The following is a 27,887-nucleotide window of genomic DNA, read 5'->3' on the forward strand; positions in this document are numbered from 1 at the left end:
GCACATCAGCCGCCTGATTTACATCCATTCTATTGACAATTACTAGAGCAGCTTAACTTTTCATATATTTGAGCTCAGACAGGCAGCTGCATTATTGCAGAATTAGCGCTTCGACTGTTTATGTAAAGTGGCAAATAACTTTGAAGATGTTCAGCAAACTTTGTTAGGGGATATACGTGTTTATGTTGTGACCTTTAACCTTCATTTGTTTAACTTATGGAATTTATGTGGCTCAGGCACTGACACGTATTAGGATTTTTCTGTAACTCTCACAAATATGTTTACAGATGCAATAAAGCTTTCGGTGACTGTCTCACGTCCACACACAATAATCTACAGTGAGACCACAAACAGCATTACTGGAACAAATCTCATTACTCTTAGAAAATAACGCTTTACCTTGATTTCCATTCTGATAAATGTCTCATTAAAAGCTACACTTTGCATAATCTTTCAGCTGAAAGACAAACGTGCGCCTCATGTTTTGTTTGGTTCATCTTTTTAGCATAATGTGTTTTCCGATGGCTAAAAGTGTGGCCTCAAATTAACTTTATTTTGCATTATAGCGTCAGTTGCTAATAAGGGTGATGATTTCAGGTTGTTTAAATGAAAAGCAAGAAGAAACAAATGTTGCGAGGTCACGTCTTCGCGAGCTTTCATTTGTTTATTTTTTTCAGAAAGCATTTAAAAGTGTTTTCCGTCCTGTATAAACACAGGAAGCTGCATTGTCATCTACGATTTCCAGTAAATCCGACCTCCTTCCCCACTGTTTCTTTTTTCTTTTGGTTGCATACATGTTCGACTGATGCAATATTTGGTTCCTGTGGCTGCCCCCCTCCTCCCCAATAAGCCACCTTTCATATGTTTATACACAATGAACAACAGTGATCATGAAATAAGTCACTCGAAGGTTAACCTGGGTGGCTCGACATCGAATAATGATTCATCCTGAGTGGGACTGGATGACACATTTGTATTTGCTGAATAATGAAAATAGCGAACAATGAAATAGGACAAAATGGAAAATAAAGTGGTTCACCTGAAGGTGCAAAAGTGGATTACTCTCCTGTTTTCTAGGAGGTTGGTTAATCACGCGGCCGTGTTTAGAGACACGCAGACGGTCTGCCGGTGTGGGCGTGTCTGCAACTTGTAATTATCCCACTATGTGGAGTCAGATCGTCAACCGGCCTCAGTCGGACATGAGGAGCTGACCTGAACCCGTCATCACAGCAACGAGACTCTCGTGTTTACCAAAGGAGTCTGTCACACTGGCCTATGCACATACAGCACACGCCTGCACCTACGCTGGGATGAGTTCCGTAATCTGTGGTTTTCTTTTCTTCTAAAGTTTCTGATTCTTTCGATGGTCCTTTGACAGCTTTCAGACTGTGTGCTGTAGTTTAGTGGTGCATAAAACACCTTTAACATGCTCATCCCTGGTTTTAATTTCTGGTTGTGGCATTTTAATAAACTTTTTGGCAGCTTTTGACACAGAAGTGTCCGGTGTTAGTTGTTAGCATCCTTAAAAAGGCTAAAACTGACAAAAAGTGCTAAACTTGGGTGCTTTGCAAGATTTTTGTAAAGTTGAAAACACAAAGGTGGACTCTATTTCTCTGTGTTTAACTTTACAGAAAGCTTCAGCAAGCTCCAAACATAACCTCAAAATACTATTTGTTAGTTCCATCCAGGACTCCTAAGGTGCAGCGCTAACAACTTTTGCAACCGTGAGCTTGTGTCTTTGTCACCTTTGTGTGAGTGGCTGAAGGCAGACTTACAGCATTAAAGGTGGCCAAACATGGGGAAAGCTATATATGAATACAGCCCATCCACACAAACTTTCACTGACAGACAAAACAGGCAGATTTTGAATTCACAAGTTTTAATTCACTTCAACACTAAATGAAATAAGATTTCACTGGACCTGCGTATGAGTCAAACCCTGATTCTCGTCACAATGAGAAGCACATTTTCTTCATGTGTAGTGATTGGTGTGATAGTAAAGAGGCAGTTCATCAGCTTGAGTGTAGCAGCCAATCAGGACTGTCCAGAGAGAGACGCGATCCATTGTTGGTTGTTGGTGTGAAGGTACGACACACACAAACCAAAACAACAACAACAACAACGTTACATCATTGAGCGATTGGTTTTTCCTGGTATTAACTGATTCACTGATGAAAGCGATGATGATCTATTTTGTTAGGCTCAAAGACACAAAACCTCAGCATTAAAATAAAACTTTAGCTATAACAACTGGTCCCATTTTGGGTATTTACAGACATTAAAAGTGAACAAGTGATGAATCGAACCTGCAACACCTCTTTTAAGAGAGAGAGAAAGAGAGAGAGAGAGAGATTGTCACCAACTGCAGCTGCTGCAGAAGAAGCACACACACATACACACTCACGCATGCACGCACACACACACTCACACACACATATTAAACATGTGTGTATACATATATTTATATTTATATACCAAATAAGAATCAGTAACTCAGCTTTTTTTCTTTTACTCTCTTTTTTAAAGTTAGAACAATTTCTGTCTCCAGTTCTGCAAACCAGCATTTAAACCATGTAAAAAAAAAAATACTAAAGAGCACAGGATGACAGCAATTCTAACCATAATAACAATGATAATAACAATAATGATAATAGTAATCATGGATATAGATAGCAATAAATAGGGTTTGTGAAATTTAAGTGCAGGAAGGTGTGGTAAAACACAAGACTGTGGGTGCTAATTAGAGGCTGGAGAAGGGGAGGAGCAGGAAAGTGGAGGGGAGCAGAGAGGGAGGACATAAAGTGACTGATTGTTTGGTCTCGGATGCGTCTGCTCCGTCCTTCCTTCCTTCCTTTCTTCTTCTCATCATTGACATATGTGAGCGGTTTCAGGAATGGAACCACCTAAACCAGTTCATCAGAGAAGCACAATCTGAGATGGACAGAGTGCTGCGATGAACTGGAGATGCTTTTGGAGGTGTGAGAGTGAAGCCGGGCCAGGCTTGGTCGCTCAGTTCTCCCTCCCGGTTTAATGGTGACAGCCGTTCTGTCGTTCATTCCCATCCAGGTGACCACAACATCAGCGGATGTCCTGAGGATTTATGAAGGATCCAGTCCAGTTTGAAGCTCAAAGCCCATCATACAGCATTTTTCGGTGCCAATGAAGAAAAACGTGTGGTCAGTTTTAACTTTTGTCTGTGTCAAAGGCATGAGCAGCAACACCTAATTTCCTTAAAGAAATCAGGCTTTCACAGATGTCTGATTGAGATTGTGACTGTATGTACAGTATTCCATCCTCGCAATTTCCACCTGTCACATTAATCATTTCTTTACTTATTGTCGACTTTGTCTTATTGTCTCAGTGTATAAGTCTCTACCTCTGGTATTCAACTGGCTCTCTGGGACTGGACGAAGGGCTCCCAGAAGCCAAAGGACCACCAAACAGACCGTGAGCTTTGTCTTCCTCCTGAGGCGTGTTGGTTCCTGTGGATGTCTGAGTGGAATTGGCAGATGGAGGCCGAACCAGCACCCCTGTGCTAGCATTGGTTCCCTCCGTGGACTGGAAAATCTCCTCTGCTCCATCCTCACTGGACTCTGGGTCTTCGGAGCCCGAGAGCAGTTCCTCCTCCCTGTAATCACTAACGTCCACACCTCCGCTGGCCACGGCCCCATCTCCCAGCTCTTTGAGGCGTCCATGGTGCTTGACGTGGTAGCGCTGGTTCTGGAAGAATTTAATTATGGTGTGTTTGGGCAGATCGAGCTGCGCCGACAGGGTGTGAATTGCTTCCTGGTCTGGGTATAGTCCCACATCCTGGATGAAGCTCTGTAGGATGCCTAGAGCTTCAAGGGAAATCTATCAAAAAGACAAAAACAGAAGCCATATTTCACACTGAATGCCATTAAATCTATTTTCTAACTCTTTTTTTTTAATCCTCTGTACCTTAGTGCGTGAGCGGGGTTTTTTGTTGCTTACAACACTGCTGGCAGTCCCATGAGGAACTCCTGCCGCTCCGGCTCCAACATTCTGCAAGGGCTCTTCATGCACGTGGCCAGATAACGAGTCTTCCTGTATTGGGGAAACACGGTGCTCCTTCACTGGAACTGGGGGTGGCCTGTGGAGTGCCTGATTAGAAAAACAACAAGGAAAAGGAAAGCCTTAACTCTTAACCATCTTAGCCCCTGAAATTATCTATTAGATTAAATTTAAGATGACAGTCTGATAACAATAAATATTGGGTCTAATAATGAGAAGTACGAGTTGTTGGTTTGAGTGAGGTCCACTTTTATTGAAGACCAGTTCCACATCAAGCAGACAGTAGCCAGGGCTTCAGGGTGACTGGAGGGTGAGAACAAGTGTGTCACAGTTCACAAAGTCTCACAGTTTATTAATCAGCTCCAAGGCTGGCATCCACTGGCTGGCTGGTGGACCTAGATAACCTTGACCCAATGTGTGCAAGATTAGCTCCAGTAAAGCATCAAACTTATGACACCTCATCACTATTTAACCAGCCTGAGAGACAGAGCATGGAAGGACGGAGCAGTGTAATCATTGCTGATTAGCAAATTTAAAATGGAGAATCTACTCTCCTCATCTCTGTGTGACGCTGTCCACGTCCCCTAATCTTCTCCGATGTCTGTGAAATCTGGGTTTGTCCTGGTTTAGCCTTGTAGTTCTGAAAACTGCCGCCTCTTTCTGTCTGGAATAAATACCTGTTTGGACAGTTTTCCCGTGTTTGGGATCTGATCTGTCCAGAAGTCTTTAGTATAAATGTTCTGCACATTTATCCATGGCTGTCAGGCCCATATGACATCAACATGGAGGCCAGGGTGAAGTTTTGGGAGGGGAAGTGTGGCTGTTAGAAGCTAATGGCTGTTGCAAGAGCATTCTGGTTGTACTTTCTTTAAAAGCAGGGAGGGGCTTGCCCACTGGAATGCCCTACTATAAATCTGTGGTACATTAAAATTACAGGACCCATATAAAGATAATAGTCGTTTCTTTTTTTCCCTTCATTTCAATAATAACAGGGTATTATTCTAATAATATTGCGTTGCTGGGACCAAGATATTTCTGCAGTTTCATTTGTAAAGGCTTAATTTCCAGGAGCGGGTTGATAATTTTAGATATGTGAAAATGTATCAAGAATGCTGGAAATTCAACAACAATGAGAACGTTAGAACAGAGAAAACCAGATATGCAGCCCAGCTCTAATGAGGACCACACATCTGCAAACACTGCCATACAAACTCACTGAGACGTTTAATAACTAAACTGTGGTCAAATCAGGGGAGGGCTTTTAAGAGAAAAATAGCCACAGTCTCACACACCCACATCATTTATAGGCTTATCTGGACTGACAGTAAGACTTGGATCAGATCACATGCTGGGGTGTGTGGGGTGTCTGGTCTGACTAGTGCACTAATCATTAGCAACATATTTTCTGTGTTTTTTATTTGTTTTCAGATCTCTGATAATTTGGAGCAGATGACTTTTAGCAGTATTTGAGTGGAGTTGGGTGTCCCGATGAGCCTGAGAACTCACCAGTGTGTGAATGTGAGCCTGACTGACTGAAAACAGGCTGACTTATAATGAAAAGAACTCCAAGTGGTCAACAATGACTCAAAATAAATACATAAATACAGTCCATTTACCATTTCAGAGCAACACAATACGGCTCTGCGAAAACCACAGGGGCCCAGGGCCAAACCAGCTGTACTTATTATCCGATATTTCAGAAAAAATATCTATTCTTTCTTCCTTTCTGTCTCTCTGTCTGTAAGTGCTTTACAGTAAAACAAAAAGTCTCCATTTTATGCATAAATCAAGGCAAATTATAGTAGAGAACTGAAATAATTATAAACATGAAATATTCATCTTTACCTTAATGAGCTCTGGTCTTCAGGGGCCCCTAACGCTCTCTCACACTCACTTGTTTTACTTCATTTTTTGTACGGTGGAGTGAGAGACTTCACTTTTATTGGTTCAGCATGGGGGTTTCATCCTCTACCCTATCCTTTTTTCCCAGTTCTTCAATGTTTTTGCTAGTTTGCTGATCTGTCAGTCTCTATTTCTTGCCTTTGCATGTGTGTGTGTGCGTGCGTGTGTGTGTTTGTGTACATTATGTGCTGGAACATAAAACATTCTAAGCTGAGTGTTGTAGCCATTAATCAGCCATTAAACAGTGGTTTGCTAAAAGGCTCATCCTTCATTGGCACAGTCAGAGTGAACAAGAGACCACCAAAGGGCGGAAACCCGCAGATGAACATTAACTCTTGATGTTTGACACTGACAATTTAGAGTCCAGTGCTGCCACATCAGAAAATGGCTGACTTTAAAGAAGGAATTAATTGCATAGGAGCTTCAGTGTAGCTTGTGAGGTTCTGGTAAAATCTGGCCATGTAGGATTCTCGTTGATTATACTGGCCACAAGTCTTTTGGTGTGGAGAGGAGTAAAACGCTATAGATAATTAATCAATTCATCATATCTGTGCAGGGACCAGAGTTTAGCCTACCATGTGTTTAATTTATATTAAGATTTAAAATGATGCATAATTATTTCTGTGGCTGTTTTGACAGACAGCTGTCTGGTCTTGTCGGCATTAAGGCATTGCTAAATTTATGGGGGCCGTCTCATGGATGCAGGGTGGACACAGATGTGAGACAGGCTAATGGGAACAGGGTAATATCTGATGAGGTAATCAGGGTTATTTTCTATGTGAATACTGGAAAGTGATGTTTTTGTTGTTTTTCAACTTGACAGTCAAGTATGGGATCCCTAAGCCATCTTCAAGTTTTAATAACATGGTAATAACAAACACTGGTCCTTGATTCTGCTTTAGTCAGCCAATTGTGGGTTGTTGGCCAGGACGAGGGTTCATCGTTTTTTCATTTATGATCTCACACATGTGCATAAGTACATGTACGGGTATTGACATTTTTATTACTGCATGAATATTTCATATTATTGTTATTTTTGCTGGAGTTTTCAAAACTCTAATTGACCACAGTGTAATACAATTGCTATCTGTGTGACTGCATGTGTGTGTGTGTGTGGCGGTGGGTGGGGAGATGGGATGGGACACATGTGTGGTCTGTGGTGGCAGGCTGGCTGGAGCCTGAGGTTAGCAGGGTGAGAGGGTATGTGAAGACAATAACATCCATATATTTACCAATGCACACACCTACTCTGACATTAATAAGTGCGCAGTGATGCGGTGGTGCTGGCAGGACTCACCACATGGGCCAGCTTGGCTTTCAGTAACTGGTGAGTGTGAGAGGAGTGGAGGAATGTGTTAATGGTGCCGCCACAGTTTCCTGCTGTCTTCCCATCAGCCTTTAATCCAAAGCTCTGAACTGGGACAGCAACTTTCTAGTGGTGGCAAAGATGTGGGTGGGTCCATGCAAGGAATCCTGGGATGTGTTTGGAGATGCTAACTAGGAAAATTGTGTGTGTTTCGTATTTATAGCATATGAGATGTAGCACATGTTGTGCTGTCATTAGACAAAGTTTTTGTCATATGTAAAACACCCTGGAAGGAAAGGTTAATCGGGCAGAACCGCACAGGAGGAGGGATTTATAACGCAGCTCTCTGGCCCTGCTCGCCTTCCTGCTCAAAAACTAATGAGGCATTTCCTCAACACCACCCTGCAACACTATTTAGACACACACACGCTCACACACACATACGCACATGCACACACAGTAATTATTAGACGGATCAGGGGAAAGTCCACACCCACCAAATGGTTTGATATAGATTGTCAGCTGTGTGGGGAGAATGTCAAAGCAAACAGTCCATAATTATTTTAGGTAAAAAGAGTTCTAATGGTGAAAAGGGCTTCTGATTCCAAAGACCAACTTTGGAGCTAAACTGACATTTTTACTGATATTTATAATAGAATATGTGACTTCTGAGGAGAAGGAACTCAAAGCTGTGATTTAAACTTTGATTTCTAAATTAGGTGTCAGAATTCATAAAAAGAAAAAGTAGGTCACACATTCATGAAGAGAAGCAACAGTCAAAATGAGCAATAAAGAAATAAAGCTAATAATTACAACAGCACTTTTGAGTTCCTGCACGTTCTCACATTGAAAACATTGTTGTGTTTCAATGGTGGGTTCATCTTTAGACATGAAGGTACACGTCGCTTCTTCACCTGTGCATCCTGAGGCAGATGGAGGATGGTGTGCATCCTCTCTGTGTGGTGGTGTCTGGACTCCTCTTCGTAGGCCAGGTCTCTGTCAGCCTGAGGCAGGCACAGGAACCGTCTGATGGTGCACAGGTTCTCCCACAGTGTACGGTTCTCTGGGCTGGGGTTCTCCTTCCATCGAAGCAGTTCACACAACCAACCCTGGAGAAAAGTTTAAGTAAGATTATTGATAGAAAAAAATACTCCAAATACCCTCATTTATTTAAGGGTACGATTGCCCATCATAAAGAATAAATGGCTTGTTGTTGTCAAGCATCTGAAAAAAGGAGAAAAAAAGAAGAGGAGGATGAAAGTGTGGTGGATTCAGGAGTGTCTGCGTGGTAAATATAAAAGTGGAAGAGGAGACGAAGATTAAATCATATCTGCTTGGCTGGTCCTGTTAGTCACAGCAGCTGTTGTGCCCATCCAGTGCTGCATCCCTCTCTCTTTCTCTCTCCATCCTCATGGCCAGCTGCAGCAGATGGGTGCGCTGAGCCGTGACCCCCAGACCCACCCACAGACCTGAGGGACCTGGCTGACTGCACATTTCCATACACATGCTCTGCACATGATGCCTGTCTCCAGCTGTGTGGTGCTCATGGTAACATGTGGATGAACTAGCTCAGACAAAGGTCATTGGTTTGAAACCAGTTACCCTGTGTATAGCCCAAATTACATTTAAGAAACTTTGTTGTAAATGCATTTAACTTAAACTAAATGAATCATCTGATCATGTATGACTGTATTCTGGTCAGGCGACCACATCCGCTCATTTACACTTTAGTGGCAGTGGTAGTTTGCAGGGGAGGTACAGATTCGCACCAAATATGGAACAACAGTGTGCCTCACAAACATCAGATGGAAGGGATTCAACTACCAACCTTCCAGTTATTAAAGAAAATGAGCCATTACAGAATGGTTTGATACCAGCTGGTTCTATTCATATTATGGTCATTTGCATTTTAGTCGTGATGAACATCCAGGGTTAGGGTGTGGTGTTCTGTTTGCCTCCTCACCTGGCTTTTGTTGGCAGCCACCTTTGCAAACAGAGCCTGCGACACTTTGGCTCGCTTCATTTCCTGCTGAATTTCTTCATAGATTCCCGATGTAATATTGATAAGCGACTCCAGCTTCAGGGGCAGGTCAGAGGTGGGCCCAGGAGGCTTGGACTACAGGAGATAACATATGCACAATCAAAAATGGAAGGTGACCGGTTTGTTGAAGTGTGCCACTACTAAAACATGACGTAAAAATGTATTATCAGTAAAGGTTAAAGTCACTGTATCAAGACATCGGGATACTTACATATTTATTCATAGTACAAATCAGATTTCAAGTAATTACTAAAACGTATACATGTTTTGAAATAAAATATGAATAATTTGGCTGTACTCAGTTATGGCTTATTTGTCCCTCCTGTTACATCTGAATGTACAGATTAATTTACCTCGTCTTCATCACTATACTGCTTGACTTGACCAATGCCAGTATATGTTTATAGGACAATGAAAAAAAACATGAATAGCAATGTCAATTGCATAATAGTGATTAAAAAAACTTTTCATTTATTACTCTAGCACAGCGATAGTCTGTAGTACCTTGAGACATTCATTATAATAGTATTCATATTTCATTGTCACCAGACTAATTAAAATCACACACCATGAATCTGAAGTATCATGAGGCCAAAACTCAGAGTTACTGTTTTATAAACGTTCAAGGAAGCCGTGGTTACAGAGCATGAAGCTCTGGTACACTGTACATGGTCTTAAGTGACTGGTCTTGTATACGAGGGAGGTTATCAGCTGATGATCAGTTGCTGTATGCAACATTCCCCCTCTGAACATCAGCTCCACATCTGTCTCCACACGAACTCCGTTTCCACATCAAAGTCCCCAAGTTCTGCTTTTCTGTCTTTCTGTTTGAGCCAACATGAACTGGCTCTCACACAGCTTGTATACACAGTGTTTGAAGTCATCCAAAAGACACGTTCAGACCGGCTCACTTGCATTCCCTCAGTGTAAACCATGTAGAGATAATTTTACATAGACATAATAAGAAATCCATCCACAGCGACCAATGTGCTGAGATCAGAGGGAACCTCTTATCACTGATGTCGACTCCAAAACTGCATAATGTCCTCTGTGTTTAGAAAATGCTCATATGAAACTTTGAAGCTGTATTTTTTATAATAAATTGATTTTTGTTGAAGATAAACTTTTAATCCTCAGCAGACATTGAAAGGATGACGTGCTGCAGTTGGAGGATAACTCACCGTGTTGGAGATCTTAGTCTTGTTCTTCCAGATGGAGGCCCAGGAATCAGGGGTTATCTGCTCATCCAACGTTCTCTCCCACACTTTCTATGCACACACACACACACACACACACCCATTCACACACACGCACACAGTGTTACAATCAAATATATAATATAAGGGTTAATACAATTATTACAGATACGCTGCAGTTTTTGCCTTAAAAATCAGTATATATATTAGTAATCAGCTAGATAGTTGTGATGATACATTGTACATTTTGGGTTCTTCAGGCCTTTTAACCAAACAAAAAAAAAGTATGCTTTATTCTCCCAAAGTTAATTTAAGATGACACAGTAATGCATATCTGCATATCACAGTGTCATGTATGAACTTTGAATTTTAAAGTTTTAAAACCTTTGGGAAAGCCCGAGGAATGTGTGTGAAGTTCCACCATAACCAGGGTTGAATACACTAACCTGTGAGAGGCGTGGGGCTCCGGGGTTTGAGTTGGCAGCAGGGTGACCCAATGACGGGTTCATGGTGCGCTCCCTTTCCTCCTGGTAGATGCGGTCTCGCTCACTCTCTGGCAGGTTGAGGAAGTTCTGCATCGCTTTCAGATTGACCAGCAGAGATTGTGATGCTGTGCGGGGGTCCTCCTCCTTCCTCAGGATCTCTGAGAGCAGGCCCTGTTTGTTCAGCGCAGACAGCAACACCGACAACTGAGACAATATGTTGCATCACAAGTTCACTCTGAGTTCTGGAGTCATTCCACTCCACATTCATTTTCTGTATTCATAGTTTTCATATTCAGTTTGCTGTCACTGTTGCTTTAAACCTGGGTCAAACGTGTTCTGTTTTATGAAAATATTCATCTTTAAATTGTAAAAAAGGTTACCCAAGCTTTTATTTGCAGTGATTAGATTACTGAGGTTTACTTTATTTTCCTCCTTCAGTCAACATTAGCTTCTTACCAGATTTATTTAGAATTATTAGTGTGCGTTTCTGTGCTGGTAGGCTGCATCCATGTGCCCTCCCGTGATCAATGAGATCACTATTGGCAGAGATCACTGTTGGGCCCCTGCAGCTCATGTCCACATATCTTTGATAAGCTTCATAAATCTCAACTGCTCCTGATGTTGGTTTGTAAATGGTTGTTTCTCTTAAGTAGCACGCTGTTTCTGCTGACACGATGGGTATGACAGGGTGAATATAGAAATGGGCCTTTGTATTATGTGTATAACATTTAAACTTAGCCTTGGCCCCTGTTGTGCTTGCTTGTGTTTTATTTTATACCTTCTACGCATCTCTTGTGTCTTGTCTTTACATTTCCTCGTTCGGTTTCCCTCATTTTCATTAGTGTCATGTGTTTCACCTGTGTTCAATTACGTCTATCTCCCCTGTGTATTTAAGGCCTTGTGCTCTTTGTTCCTTGGGATCATTGTGTTCAGTGTTTTCCTTCAGTACTTTCCTTTGGATGATCCCTTTGCCTTATTTTAGCCTAATCTGTTATGTTTCATTAGTTATTTTAAGGTTCATTTATTCTCCGAGTTTGTATTGAGATGGCTGAACCAAATCTTGTTGACTGCCTGCATTTGAGCCCCAAAACCACCATTATTATTGTTTCTGGAGCGCAACACAAGACAGGGCTGTCTGATGATCGAGGGTTTGGGTTGGAGAGCAGGGCTGGGTGAAAAAAGAATTCTGGGCAATTTGAAGGCCCCAAATTTTCGTTTGTGTTTGTGGCCTTGTCCTACTCTGTGTCTTTGATCTCTGTACTGATTCTTGAACAATTTTCCAGGTTTAGATTGTTTACCGTATTTCAGACTACATTGGACTTTATTTGGTCTGTTTTGGATCATTTGGATGTTTGAAATTAGTCTAAAACCCATCAGAAATATCTTTCTGTCCCAGAAAACATGACATTTTCAAGCTGTTTCATACTCCTAAAATCCTTGGTGACTACGTTACAATGGCAACAAGTAATATGAAGTAGAATGTGATGTGATTTCAAGATCGTATATTCTGTTTTAATGTATTTCAGATGTCATATAAAGTAATTTCACTGGCATAATTTTTTTTAATATAAATGCAGCGTTCATTCAAACACGGCTACAAGGTGAGGAGGGGTTGATGTGTTTGTCCTACTGATCTCACTCAGCTATAGGATGTGGTATAAGAAGTAAAAAATAATGGTAGTGGGGGAGTAAAAGTTTGCCTCAGCTTTGAGACGTCAAAAGCTTTGCCAAAGCCGCAGAAATTACAATGGATTCAAAGTCATTTGAGACAATTTAAAGTATGTCAATTTCATATTTAGCTGCAACTTTTCCTGAAAATTGCATTTTGCAACCTCAACTGCAGCAGCGGTGGCTAATATGAACTATTAAAAGTCCCCTCGGCAGAACACACCTGCTCTGTGCAGCAGCCTCCTCCCACCACACGGGTTTAATAGAGCGTGTGCTAAAGACTTTAGAGCAGACTGAATGCATCAGAACTGTGCAGCTCCGAGGGCAGTAATGGAGACTCAGTCATCCTGTTAACTGCCCACCACTATCTCCCCGTCTCACTGAAAATGCTATGTGACGGGTCTGGTATGGCAACAAAAAAAAAAGTGAGTAAAAATATTTCTTAATCTGAGTAAGTGTGTCTAAAGACTGTAGTTATTACAGAACTAAATTATGTTCTACCTGTGTGCGGTTGAAAGCCACACGAGCAAACACAGCCTGGGAGACGCTTGCCCTCTTCAGCTCATCTCTGACCTTCTGGTAGATGTCAGCGGAGACGTCGGAGGCGGACGCATTGCTCCCAGAGTGGTCACCCACTTTGGATGAGCCCCGAGGGATGGGAGGGTGGTTGAGGAACTGCTGGTTAAGGGTCTGTGGGTGCTGGTGGGCCAGCAGGCGGCTCACGGCCAGTTGCTGATTGATGAGATGGGCCATTGCTAGTTGTTGACGCACCAGCTGAGGAGAGAGCTGAGGGGAAAGCAGGCTGCCTGGTCCCAGCAGGGGCTGCAGTGTGGCGGTTGGGGGTGGAGGAGGCACCTGGCCAGTATGGAGTGGAGGACTGTGGTGGAGGGGGCCTTGGGGTGAAGGCTGCTGTTGGGGGTTAGGAGGCTGCTGGTTGGGCTGTGAGGGCACCTGGGGATCTCCAGATCCAGCCTTGAGGAGGGGGCCGCCAGCCCCCAGGTGACTGAGCTGGGCCAGTCCTGCCAAGTGAGGAGGAGGAGGTCTTTGGCCCAGCACACAGAATTCTGCCATGTTGTCTCTTTCCACTGTAGAGAAGAAGGGAAACCCAGAGCAGTTAGGAATGTTTCTACATCTGCAAAACTCCCAAAAGAGCTCCAGAATGGCTCACTTTTTATGTCAGTAGTGTCACGTCCGGACCATATCTTCTCCAGGTAATCGACTGCTCAACAGAAAAAGTAATCGGATCATTGAAATCCAGCCCACTTTTGATGATCCATTTAATAAACACTACAAGATCGCCGTTTGCTGATGCAAAAACAAATTAGGTAAGAATAAAACTTTTCATTTATGCACGAAGCCCATCATTGAGCTTGCATCGATCTTTGGGATTCAGACAGTAAGTGTATCCATATGAGGAAGCCGAATGCTGTTTACCTTTGATCTTCTTATATTTTTTGTACCAGCGTCCAAACTCTTGGCATTTGATGGTGGATACGTTGGCGTAGTAGGAACTATTTACAATGGAGGAAATCATACTCTGAAAGAGAAGAGAGAAGTCCAAGTCTCAGAAAACAATCAACATAAATCAGCGCTCTAAAGCTCTGAATGTCTGGAAAATGAATAGTTTATTATAGAGAATGAAGGTCGTGCTACCTGTGACAGGGGACACTCTTTGGCCAGAGTGCTTTGGTTCATTTCTTTGAGCAGCTCCTTCAGTGCATTCCTGACGGTCGCATGGTTCCACTGTTCACACGGCAGATCCTCCAGCTTTGAATACCTAGCATATAGTTCAATAGTCAGACCACAGATTCTACCCATGTTCTTGTGGTAATAGAAACATTCTATTGGTTCATATTAATGGTGATAAAAGTTGTAATTGTGGTTTCTGTTTTTGTAAAGTTGCTGTCCTCTGTCAAATGTCACAGTAAATCATCATCATATCCCAATGTTTTTCCTGCCTTTTTAGGTTTGTTGGTTTTTTTTTATTTTTTGTTTTTTTTAAGGAATCCCTGCTTCCCATTTTCTAGATTACCCTGTTGGTAATTGCCTTAATTTTTTTCCCCTGTGAGATTTGCTCATGATAGCCATCTTAGCATTCTAACTGAAGAAAGAGGAGCAGCTATTCTTAGTATTCATGTTGTTCTTATTTCATTTGAACAATTCACATTTAAAAACCCTCATATTTTAAATATAGATCTGCATATTTCACAATTTGATGGTTAGACGTGAAGGAGCCAAACTAAATCTGACCTCTGCAGCTGGATCCGCAGTGTCACCATGTGGTAGACCTCCAACAACATGTCCGCAACTGTTGCTTCTGGTGCGTCTGTCAAAACGTGGATGGGTAGAGGGTTCCACCGGCCCACCTTAATGATACCTGACACAAGAGACAGAAGAGATGCTGTGATATAGAAACAGCACAAACAGAAGAAAGCTGGGTTTGTTTTGAGTGGAGCATATTGCCCCGTCCTTGTGGGCATGAGCTCCAGTTCCTGCTCCATTTTGATTTTTCCAGTAAGTTAAGGGTCCATTTGTTCATTTCAGGGGTCTGATTTTTATGTTTTCAGGTTAGGTTAGAATGTTGCCTCCTGTATCATTTGGTTGCAACATTTGATTACAACATTAAATTTATTTTGACAGAAGCTCAGAAAAAGCAAATTGTATCTAATATTTACAAGCATATTTTCTGTAAAATGACTGAGCTATTGACTTTTATGTGGTCTTGTGCTTTTACTAGGTGACATTTTTAATGAATGTCACCAGCTTTAATCATGATTCCTGGTGTGTTTTCTGTTATCTTATGTTTCTCCTCAATTCCTGCCTGGTTTTCCTGTCAAGACTGGTCATGTCAATCTATGCATCCAATCTCCCTCCAATCTCCTGGATTATTTCAGTGTTATACAGTTACTGCCAGAGGTGCGCTCACTCTCCTGTTCCTAATAATCTGTTTTGTAGATTAGCTTTCCACCTCAGCCTTCCAAGTTGACTAACCTCCAGACTAACTGCTAGAGGTTTGGCTTTTCGTTCTGAAATACTTTGTCAAACCTTGTTTACTCTCTGTGGATCTGGGACTGATTAATCTCTGACTTTCACCAAATCATCTAAGACTTCCCAGATTGAATTTATTTCTGTTTAGCTTGGGCAAACTCCCCTCCCCCCATCTGCTTTTGAACGTGTAAAAGTTTGGTGAAAAAAAGAATGAAAAAATCAGCTGAGTTTGTGCAGACACGACTCCTTTCTCTTCTGCTTATTTCTGTGTCGTATACACAGGGACGAGGAAGTCTTTGTGTTGCACGCAGTATCGGGAAAGCAGCTGTCTAATGCGGGTCTGCCTGGCAGAGGACTTTGATTCGTTATCACTCACACTCGTGTGGATTACTGTGCATAAATAAGCCCAGTGGAATAGAATAATAGACAGACATCGAATCTGTTTTGTTTTTATCGATTCAGTAATGAAAAAGACAATTTCTTTTGCAGTCTAATAATAAAAGGTTATATAACTGAAAAAGCAGCAGCAGTGTGTGTGTGTGTGTGTGTGTGTGTGTGTGTGTGTGTGTGTGTGTGTGTGTGTGTGTGTGTATTAAGGCGGTCCTCAGTCAGCTTGTTGTCTGCAACACTGAGTCTGTACTAGACTTGGCATTGCAACAATGCTCTCTGCCACTTGTCAGTGTGTCACTGACCACTGTTAACTAAAGCCATAAACTACAGGTCTGCATTCATCCTTTCTATAAAACCCTTCAGACCTTTAGAATTGCAATAAACAATATCTCTCAGTTAATTACTGGTTTTATCTAATTAAAGAAAGGCCACGGTCCACTACAGGGACTTTAAATACAATGTGGGGACACAAAAATGCAGGACACAATTCAAACAGGCAAAAAATAGCTGTGACTCTGTGTAATTTTGGTCATAGACCGCAGGGGAAAAATGTATAATTTAAGCCAGAAATTATTCATTTAACTGGCATTTAGCTTATGTAAAAAAAAAACTCTATTCAGAAAAAAGCTGCCTCTGTGGTCCATACTGTTTATGTTTTCCCTTTATGATTTGAGACCGGTCATCTTTGAGAACCAGAAACCGGTGGACTGACTGACAATGACCTTTGTCAGAAGATGTAGAAAAGGAAAGCTACAAATGTTTGCAAGGGAATCGGTGTTAGTGAGGGAACACACGTGTGAGAGAGTCTGAGAGATGCTGAAGAATCTGAAACCCGGGATTTTGGGAATCATATGGCTGCGAAATAGGTGAAATAATACTATCACAGATCTTCTCAGAGGAGGTCTATTTGCAAGTGATATAAATACGATGTGCTCAAGACTCTGTTGATCTGATCTGAGCAGCTGAGCGTGTGGCCACAGGCCGCTCGACAGGATACGAGGGAAAACAGAAAAGTGATCCAGAAACCCGATAAGAGCTGTTAAACTTGGGCATTCCGCAGCAGTGTGTTTATGTGAGAGCACGTTTTTCTGTCATACGTGCTATGAAACACATTTGTACACTTGCAATCTCCACAGTGGAGCCAGTAGGAAGCTCCCATCACCTCTATGTTGGTCAGTGTGGTTCTGATGATCCACTGGCTGAAATCCACATACAGGACAGAACAAACCCTGCTGCTGCTGCTGCTGCTGATCATATGTGCAGCAAGATATTACAGTAAAGCTGCACTTCACCCCCCACAAGTTCTCTCTTAACACATTCTTGTGACCTGTGTGTAATGATTTTTACAGGCTTACTTGTGTGTTCGGGGCATTCCTGTGTTTATTGGCTCTGTGGCAGTGTAACAGTACAGTTTGGACACACAACCACCTCCAGCCTTCTTCGTCTGACAGTTACTTGGTGTTTCTAAAACCTTTTTGTATCATGTTGCATTAATGGACTTTCTAGAGCCTTCAAAGAGACAACCAGGCCTTTGCTTTAAGCTACTTACAGTGAGAGTAATTACAGTGTTTTCTACTGATCTTTGCATCTTTATTGATTTGGTAATAATAACAACCCAAACATTTATTCTCATATTTAAATTATATGATGACAGATGTATAAACCTGCTTTATTCCTGTATATGTATTGATCTTCTGTTACCCTTCCCTTAATTCAAATCAGCGTGATAAGTGAGAACATCAGTGGAAACACACACATACACACCCACACACACCATCCGCTCACACGCTCATAATGCCTATTTAGAGTCTCCAGTCTCTAAATTCAGGCAGGCGCAGGAATAACATGCTAATAACACAGTTATATATTCCTGGCTCTGGTATTTTCCTAATATTAACCTCAAGAATGTTTGGTAACTTTGGCACATAGACCGATCCTTTTAGGGCCTAAACCTCATCTAAAACCTGAGGTGCTTGGATCTGAACAAGAGTTTTTGGAGCCTGAGCTAAATCTGGAGCCTGTAGCCATTAGATTTGGTCTTTCATGCAGCAGATGGATAAAGGTGCGTGCAGTGGACTGACCCTGGGCTTGTGCAGCAGATGTGTGGGAGTATCCCAGGGCAAGCAGAGCCGTCTCCACCAGCTGAGAGAAGAGGATATCCTTCCTGATCAGGACAAACTCCGCATGCTCCTCTCTTCCTTCATAGCCATCTGTCTGAATCCCTCCATCTGATTGCTCCACAATACAGAAGACTGGAATCATCAGACCTGTCCAGCAGGGAAGAAGCATTATAAATCTCTCATTGTGAACAGTCCGCATAGACAGAAGTAGATGGTTGTACGTCTAGACATCGCATCGGATTACAATCAGAAAGAGTCACTGAAAGATATACAAATGCAAAAAAAGCAATTATTCCAGTCATTTTCAAGTTAGTTTGTCAGTTATAGTGTTAGAATTCACTAATGAAGACACACAATCTCTATGCAAGAGATTATGAAAATTATTTCCTCCTCTCAGCTCGATTCCCGTTTCTTTAAACATTAAGTCCTCTGTGCTGTTCTGATTTCCATCGTTCCTCTTCAACATCAGCATCAGCTTTTTCCTGAAAGCCTTTTGGTTTTAGGCCACCTGACAAATGGCAATTCATTACATCTCTCTAAAGAAATAATGAAGTGGGAGCTTAATTGAATTGCAGAGTCCTGGTCTAATAATACATAGCATGGCATTTTGTTTTAGCACACACACACACACACACGCACGTACATGCACACACGCACGCACGCACGCACGCACACACACACACACACACACACACACACACACACACACACACACACACACACCCCTAGCTGCGAAACATCTCACACATTGTTTAATCAGGCAGTCTTTTATATTTGTGTTTCCTGCTCATTAATCACACAGCCAGTTGTCCATGTGAAGTGAAATACACACTGGAGGACTGCTCTAATTCAAGTAAGTGAATTTTACCCAACAGGGAAATATAAATGTCAACACACAACAACTCTCTCTCCCCGTTTCTCCAACTCTGCCTCCATGCACTGTTCATTTCGCAGCCTCTCCTGAATGGTTTTTACTATCAGCGTGTCTGATTGGCTCCTGCCTCACAGAGGGCCCTGTGATTGGCTCTTAGCCATATTTATTCTAAGAATTGGCAGTTTGATATGAGACCCATTCAAGTCTAGAGCCATGTTGTGCTGCACTCTGGTATAGAAGTATCCCATGTTTTCTCAAACATGGTTTCTTTTAGACCCTACCTCCTTGCGGTCTTGATGATGCTCCATTGTGGCGCACACGTGGCCCGTTTGGGCTCCCGTTCAGGTCCAGCCGACCTTTCTTCCCTGGTGGTGGCAGGCTGCTCAGGTCAGGGCTGCCTCCCCTCCTCTCAGGACTGTCCTGGGTGACAGGACTCTCCCCTCCTCGCTCCATCTTCCTCCACACCCCCAGAGGAGCTCCAGTCAGCGAAAACGAGTCTACGAAACAATAAATTTTATATTGAAAAGAGCGATCTGTCACTCTGTGTGTGTGGTGTGCATTTTTCAAGTTGAACTTGGCCTTTAAATAAGAAGCTATATTTGATCGTAAACTTCCTCTGGAGCGCTGCTGTTACAGTAAAACAAAGTAGGACATGAGAAAGAGTGAGAGACTACAGCAGTGACAGAGCGAGTGAGAGAACTAGTGAACACAAGTTACCATAGAGACGACAAAGTATTAAAATAGAGACCAAATTAGAGACCTACTTTATTGTCTCATTGTTTCACAACAGTTAATCTTTAACAACAAAATATCCCTGAGGAACCCATTTAACATTTAATCCGTGAGTGTGAGGCTTGTTATTAGTTTGTAATGACACAGATGTGATTACATATGTTCATCCATTCATTGATTTTCAAAATAATGATGCACACACATATGTGCACCCTCCTCGTGACCCCAAATGGGATAAAGCAGTTAAGATACGATATAATATCGATATATGATACGATATAATGATGCATATTTTAGTATTTATGGTCTAAATGTCAGCAGAGGGTGAAATCAAAACCCTTTATGTGTGTTTAATACACAGAATTACTTTAACACAGGAACAATAATTGTAAAATTACTGCTTTTATATGACACCTGTGTCAGTTTGGGCAACTCGGAGCTCTTCCTGTTACAAGTCGGTATTGATTTGTTCACTTTTATACTCTGCCTCATCAAGATAAATAACTGTTCACGCACTCATTCGCCAAAGATGCAGCAACGGGAGCAATTGATGCTCAGCTTCACATTCAACGACACTTCAACGTGCAAACATAAGCAGCATCAAGTCACAGTAGATTGAAAATGATAAAAAAAAATCACCAATAGGTTTAGGGTAATGAGCATGAGGAGAGGAAAAGCAATAACAATAAAAACATTTTGTCACATATGTGTTGATTCTGAAGAATCTCTCATTTAGTAAATCAAATTCATCAATGGGGCTGTGGAACAGAGCAACACAGCGAGCAGCTGGTGTTGGCTGAAATTTACAGCCGGCACTGCAGCGCGGTGTGATGTCATCTTGTGAGAGTGGGGGCCAGAATTCTGCATTGTTCTTGTGTCATTTAGCACACAGTGGCAGACAGGTTCCGACCTGCTGCAGATACTAGCCATCGCTATCGGGCACAGGCCACGCTGGCATTATTCCATCAAACAAAGACAGATCAGATTATTGCAGATATGCAGCATCTGAGCACATTCTGTTCAAAAATGTGTTCAAAAATGTCAACAATCAGAATCCCTACTTTACTGTCTAGGGTGTGATATTTTAAGATTTAACAAAAAAAAAAAGTGCATTCAGCATTAACAACCCTTCACACAAAATGGAAGTTTTCATTCAAATTCCACCAGACACACAAAGATACGGGACCAAACCTCCAACCACAACCACTAACGTTACTAGGAGGTTCCCCAAGGCTCACTTCTTTGGACCAGTCCTGCTCATTTTGCACGTTAACATAATTTGAACAACACACGAGTCACCTGTTGTAAATGTAGTTGCACCTCATTAATTCACTGCTCAGCCATATTTTAAGATATTATTCAGTCAAAACATGCTGTACAAAGCATCTACAGAAACTCATTAGCAAGCCTTTAATGAAGAATAGTGTAGTAACAGTAAAAATTATGATTACACCTGGCAGAAACAGTCAATTAGGCATGAAGTTGTTGAGCAGGCATCACCCTGTGGGGTCATGTTTCTGTCGCCACAAACGTGAGTGTGAATGACTGAATCTGGAGCGCTGTCAGGTCAAAGTTGACTGTAAGGTGTAAAATAAATACTGTCCACTACTATTTACACCTGAAGGTTGATCTGTAGTAAGTAAAGAAATGTTCACTTGATCAAATGTAAAACCCGTATCTGACAATGATAACGTGACCGTGAACATAATGTCTCTATTTATCAAATAGAGGAAAATCAAATAGAAGAACAAGGTGTTTGAAACATCAGCTTGTTCTTTCCGGCATAAATGACTTGATTATATTTCCAGTCAAACATGATCAGCGCGGATGTTATTTTCATGACCATCCGCAATCGCAAACTGATAAATGTTAATCTATTTATGCACTCAATACGGCAGGGTTGAGCAATAGGATTTTAAGCAAAGCTGGGCACGACTTGATAAAATGCATCACATGCTGACGACTCTAAAAGGATGGATTTGGTAACACTGATAGCACTATTCGAACGCGGTGATGAGTATCCCCCTATCCCCAATCCATCTGTTTGATAAGAGGAGAGATATTAACTATCACTGGCTTTATCAGACAGTTAATAAAGAGGCGATAGTGTCACACACCTGATATGGAAACAGAACCGAGTGTAATATGTTTGATAAGGATGGGGTCATGACACATTTCCCAATTTATGGCTCAGAAGGGCAACTCCTTCACCTCTCTGAGAACACACGGCTAATATCAACAATAGATACAGCCGATACTTTTCCTGTGAACTGTTCAAATGTCGGCAGAGGCTCGTGTTTTGATGATAGGCCAGGATCAAATTCCACCTTATACCACATTCTAGACATAACAAATACACAGTGAGGGCAAGAGACAAGATTGCAGGGCAGATTTATGTGGCCACACCCAAGAAATGGAGGAGTAGGACACAACAACAAACACTCTGATAAACAGCGTGAGGAGCTGAAAATGCACAAACAGAAGCTAACGTGAGCCAGAGCGGAGGATCCGATTTTACCTCCATCTATCTCACCCGCATCGCATCAGCAAAAAAAATATACCTTTAGAGGCATGTGACTCTTTTAAAATCTGGAAATAAAGATCTTGGAAGGGGCACAATGTGTGCATTTTAGTGACCTCTAGCGGTGGGAGCATAGAGCATATTAGCTGAATACATGTTCTCATTCATCTTTCTTTTTTAAAAAGAAAGTCCCTAGGAACCTATTGTGACTGGAAGACAACCAAATGGATTTTTACACAACTGCATCTACAAGTTTCTTTCTATCCAGCCATTGATTGTTGTCCATTTATCTAGCAGTAAAAAAAACAAAAACTAAATTATAACTGAGAAGTGATATTAACTCTGAGGGGGACCTGAGTCCGTTTTATCCTGCTAAAAGGCAGCCAGTCCCGTAAGGTTATTACACAGTATGTAAAGGATTATGTAAATGTTATACACTCGACCTTTAAAATGTACAGATGAAGTCTCTCTAATCCCACTGTGACTTCTGCTGGACTTCTGACGGCAACGGTTCCGCCATGATTGAAAAGAGTGAAGACAGGTAGCACGGAAACACAGCTAAGCCGAAGACAGCAAGGCACAGCTTCGCTTTATCTCTTTTACCGTTAACATACTGTACATGTGACAGCCTCTAACAGGTAAAGCCAAAGCTGACAGATAGGGAGCGGCTTATTAGCCAGGCTGAACAGCGGAGAGGCGTCGTCTAATAGGAAAATATCCGCGCTGCACATCTACTTTTACAGCAGGGTTATCAAGCCATTGGTTAATGCTTGGCCAGATAACCCGGCAGCAGAAGGTGGAGAAGCACATACATTTCTGCACTGCAAGAAACACATTCACAAGCTGGGAAAAGGAGCACAACAGAAATATCCAAGTTTTTAAAATGTGTTTTTGAAGTTTGAAGCCGAAATTGGAACAGCATGGAGCTTCTCATGTGGCTGTTTATGAGAGATGATTACTGTTGGGGAAGGTTGTTACATTTGCTGTTTATGGCCATCAGATGTGTTACTGTGAGAGGGTTGTGATGTGGAAAGAGTTGGTGTGAGTGAGGGGAAGTTAGAGGAGGGGGGGGGGGGGGGGGGGGGGGGAATTGGGAAGAGTAGGGTTGGGGGGAGCCTCTTGGCAAAGGTGTTTGGCTCTCTCATAAACATTTCATTTGATAATGCAGGATGAAGTGTTACAGCAAGCGTTTATGAACTTGCCCTTCCATCTAGAGGATGCACACACACACACACACACACACGCACGTACAAAGATTGTGTGTTTCATGGACCACACTGAGACATGAGCAGCAGGATGACACATAATCTACAGAGCAATTTGGTGTCTTTTATCCTGCTCGGCAGGAACCTGAAGATGGACACATACTTGTATGCACAGCCTCAGTGGTTTGACTAAAACGTTGCTCCTGCAAAAATTTCCAACAAATATCTGCAGAAATTTGGTGAGAACGCTGAACTGGGCATCATCAGGGCCAACAGAGTGTCTGCACTTCTGCAGCTACACAGATACGTGGTTATGTGGATTACATAAAAATAAATAAGATTAATGGATATTATCAAGCATTATCGGTTTACCTAATTTCGCTCGGTCAGATTTAGAAAGTTATGGTATCACTAATCTAAAGGATATAGCCGTTTAAAATTCGACTGCGAAGCCCCAAACCGTCACCATGTGCATGAAATTATGAACTGTAATCACGAAAAATCACCCCCAAACCATGAAACACGAAAGTATTAAGCTCGCACCGTCCCGGGAAAGCCAACAAAAATACGAGTTTCCCTCTGCGTTTCCACGCATTAACACAACTTTCCCTTCACGTCACGCAGCCGTCAGCAGTCGGGCCGTCAGGATTTTTAACGTGTGAACAAATTGGGAGCAGCCGGACTGACAGACTGGAACCAACCCGTAGATCCAGGACTTGTATTTGATAGAATGTGATGGACGCGGGGAGAAAGAAGAAGTTCCAGTGGCCTGCTGCAGCGTGGCGCGGCGCGGCGCGGCGCGGCGCGGGCCTAAATGCAAGTGAACCGCGCCAAATTCTTATAGGAAATAATCTTTATTTAGCCTGTTTTTTCACATTAATAATTTTGCAAAATACCTGAAAATTCTGCAAAAACAAATGTCAGGAGAAAAAAAGGTTTTCGATCTTTATATTAGTCCGATAAATTAATTTCAGAGATGTGCTCTGCAGGTGATATTCAGCGTTTCAGGAATAAAGACATCTGGACATCCTCTTTGTCCCCGAAACAATTTTTATACATAATATACGCGGACGTGATTAAGGGGCGAACAACTGATGAAAAAAAGATTTAAAAATCAACCGAGAGTTGGTGTTAAACATTAACGTTCGTGACACCTCAAATGGTCAGTCATTATTTTCATGAAGTTAAAATGTCACGGAGCGAAATCGCTGAAGTGAACTGGGACATTTAACACGTCTTGTCCCTCATTTTGAAATAAAATGTATCTTCACACCTTCCGACAACACACTCACACACGCACATACACACAGAAGTCTACCCCCCTTTGTCTCTCTCTATCTATCAATCAATCAATCAATCAATCTCTCTCTTTCTCACACACACACACACACACACAGCCTCTCACAGACACACACAAACACGCACAGATACAGAGAGAAAGAGAAAAAAAATAATTAACACAAATAAATTTAATATAGCTATAAATTGTTGGTTTGAATAATTGGGAACTTAATCAATTTTGCATTTACTCTGTGTCAAAAGTGACTAAACGTGCTACATCACTGTCGAATCGCTGTTTACGTTTTACCTTAAAAAGGGCATTTTATTATAGGACACACTGAGTCACTAATGAGGCTGACAATATTAACTATTACAAGGGTTTAATTCTGTGGCCTAGTTCGTGTCGCCTAAGGATCTATTACAATTTTGTGCTTTTATCCTCTTGATACAAAATAAATTATCCCCCAGATTTCATTCATTCAAAATGTTTCGATTATTATCACTACAGTTATTATAAATTATATTAGTAGTATCAGGAGTATAGTGAAAGTAGCTGTAGTAAGAGCAGCAGTTGTGTGAGGAAGAAGAAGAAGAAGGAGCAGGAGAGAAACGTTGACTCACTGTTATTAATTCATTATTTGCATAGTTAACTTCAGTTAACTTTATTGTGCTGTGAGGGAGCGCGGCTCGCTGCGGTCACTCACCGTCTACGGCGTGTCTGAAGCGCTGATGGCCGCCGACGAGGTGCTGTCCATTGATCAACAGTATTGAATCCAGGGCTGGGCAGTGGTTCGGCTCCCGCTGCTCTTCAATGGGACACTCGAGCGGAACCGACGGGGCAAGAGGGAGAAAAAGTGACGGCGGTGCAAGAGAAAGACTGGAAGAGAGAGAGAGGATGCTTAGAGGGAGAGAGGAGTGATATTAGAAAACGCTCTCTGCTCTTCGGTTTGTTTTCTTCTTTTCGAGTGCTGCGCTCTGAAAATCGGAAATCTCACGATTTCATCCCGGCCAGAGCACAACAAAAGCGCAAAGACGGACGAGGACGCGTCCACGAGCAGCGCGGAGGAAACAAAAGAAAGGAAAGTGGCGCCGAGGGAGCAGCGGAGCCGGCGCTCAGGGCGGTGAAGGACGGACGGTGCTCGGTGTACACAGAGGTGCATCAAAGTGTCACCTCCGATCGGTGCTGTGCCAACGTGCGGGCTGAATGAGGGAGGGAGGAGAGAGGGGAGGAGAGACAGGCAGGGAGGAGGGGGAGGGAGGGAGAAGGACGAGGCGAACATGAAATGGTTCAGACCCATGGAAGCCGGACCAACATAACACCGTATTAAAGTTTCATTTTCGCGATGGGGCTGCAGAGGCCAACGCACGCGCGTGCGCCCACCCACCCACACAAACACGCGCGCACGCGAACTTTATTTCAGAGACCTTGACATGCGACATTTTCCCATTGATATTTATGCTTTACGCAGCAAAACCTAATCAGTGGCTCTCGGCTCCCCTCTAATACTTTCACACGTCTGTATCACCCCGCGGATAATCAGCCCGAGCTGAAGTCCACGCACTGATTAATAAGTAGCCTAATAATCACTCATAGTTAAGCCCTCTCTCTCCTTCTCAGTACATGACATAAGGGAACAAAACAGGAACACCAATAAATCAACAAATGCCTCCACCATAAGTCCATGGCTATAGAACAAACACTGAAATCACTGAATATTCCAAAAACTGGGAAATCATCACCACGAGAGCATCACCTTTGACCCTCCAAGGTCACTTAGAGTGGATGCCGGACATCAGAGGGGAAATGACTGTTTGGCCTCTGGCCTCTGCTTATAACATTTACTCTCTCTCCCTCTCTCTCTCTCTCTCTCTCTCTCTCTCTCTCTCTCTCTCTCTCTATCTATCTATCTATCTATCTATCGTCTTTGAAAAGCATGATTAGGGATTAGTTGCTTGTTGTTTCAAGGTCAACTCAGTTGATGATGAAGGTTCAAATCTCTCCAAAGCTCAGGCCTCGCTGCTTATTTTCCAGGAGCTCCGGAACAACAACAAACAAGCAAAAACGCGACAGGCTATATTTATGACGTACTGAAGAGGCTTTTGAAGAGGTCTTCCCATCCTTTCATATGTCGACTTCGCTTTCGTTTGCTCGTCTTAACATTTTCCTGCGTGTGAGTGGAAGTTGTATCACGTATTTCTTCTAAACAACAACAGAATTCGGAGTTCCGTGTGTGATGTGAAATCGCACCTATTTCATCCCCAACCAGCCCCAACCTGTCGAACCTGGCTGGACCTGCTGATGCTCCGCCGGGTCAACTCGACACTTTTGTCGCGGAGCCGCCGTGAAGGCAGCGGGAAGATTGCGTCTTTTTCCGGTCCGCTCAGCAGGCGCAGCTCGCGCAGCTCGCGCTTTTGATCTGCTCGTGCGGACTCGCGCTCGTTCAGAGGCCTCGTGAATTATTGAAGGCTGCAGCGACTCGGTCCTCCTCCGCCTCACCGCCTTCCTCCCCTCGATTTTATTTTCCATTTCTTGGTGATCCTGTGAGCCAAAACAAGAGTACAAATCCACGCGACGCCGCGAAGCGGATAAAATATTGATTCCTAAAATAATCTTGATGGAATACAAATTCGAATGACTGACATGAATAATTGACTCGGTTCTGCGTCCCCATCATGTCTTACGTTCATCATCATGTGTGAAGAACATGATCGTGTCCGTGTGCGTGTGTGTGTGTGTGTGTGTGTGTGTGTGTGCTTGTTGTGTGTGAGCGCGCGTGCACTTCCGACCATCCCAGGTATCCAAGGATTAAAGGGAAAAACAAACACCAAAAATCGAACAAGACACAACCAGGCCATATATTTTGACCCGGAGATCACAGTCATTTAGATGTGGAAAACATTTTCGATTTAAAGAAGTCGGCAGAATAATTTCGAGGGAAAGCCAAAGCAAATCTTAATTAATCACAATGTTTGGCTTCACTCAACGTAATTTTCACTTACAGCAAGTAAAAACACACTTGATGTATTTTTAGCCTTTGGGGGAGTCGGTCAAAGCCGTGACACAGGGCTTCACGCTGGTCCGCGGCCGCCACTCACGCGTCATCCCGCCAGTGCGTCTCCATCACGCCCCAGACCCAAACACCGCG

The 27,887-nt window shown here is 42.6% G+C and overlaps 1 protein-coding gene across 2 annotated transcripts; it reads right to left on the bottom strand.

Moving 5' to 3' along the window:
* Positions 1–1,862: 1,862 nt before the first annotated feature.
* On the bottom strand, positions 1,863–27,857 carry satb2 (SATB homeobox 2). Of its 2 annotated transcripts, XM_029845958.1 has the most exons (15): positions 27,742–27,857; positions 25,446–25,618; positions 19,284–19,499; positions 18,090–18,275; positions 14,881–15,007; positions 14,284–14,407; positions 14,065–14,167; positions 13,799–13,849; positions 13,132–13,715; positions 10,924–11,142; positions 10,463–10,549; positions 9,204–9,356; positions 8,155–8,349; positions 3,940–4,122; positions 1,863–3,852 (listed from the first exon to the last, which is right to left on the bottom strand). In XM_029845958.1, exons 3-15 carry the CDS (start codon positions 19,453–19,455, stop codon positions 3,373–3,375), a joined length of 2,664 nt encoding a protein of 887 aa, XP_029701818.1. In that variant the 5' UTR covers positions 19,456–19,499; positions 25,446–25,618; positions 27,742–27,857; the 3' UTR covers positions 1,863–3,372. The 2 variants fall into 2 exon arrangements, with proteins under 2 accessions (XP_029701818.1, XP_003961743.1); XM_003961694.3 differs by lacking the exon at positions 27,742–27,857 and having other exon boundaries at positions 10,924–11,133; positions 25,446–25,928.
* Between the last annotated feature and the right edge of the window lie 30 nt (positions 27,858–27,887).

The sequence above is a fragment of the Takifugu rubripes genome, chromosome 1 (genome assembly GCF_901000725.2).
Source record: "Takifugu rubripes chromosome 1, fTakRub1.2, whole genome shotgun sequence".
Taxonomy (NCBI): Eukaryota; Metazoa; Chordata; class Actinopteri; order Tetraodontiformes; family Tetraodontidae; genus Takifugu; species Takifugu rubripes.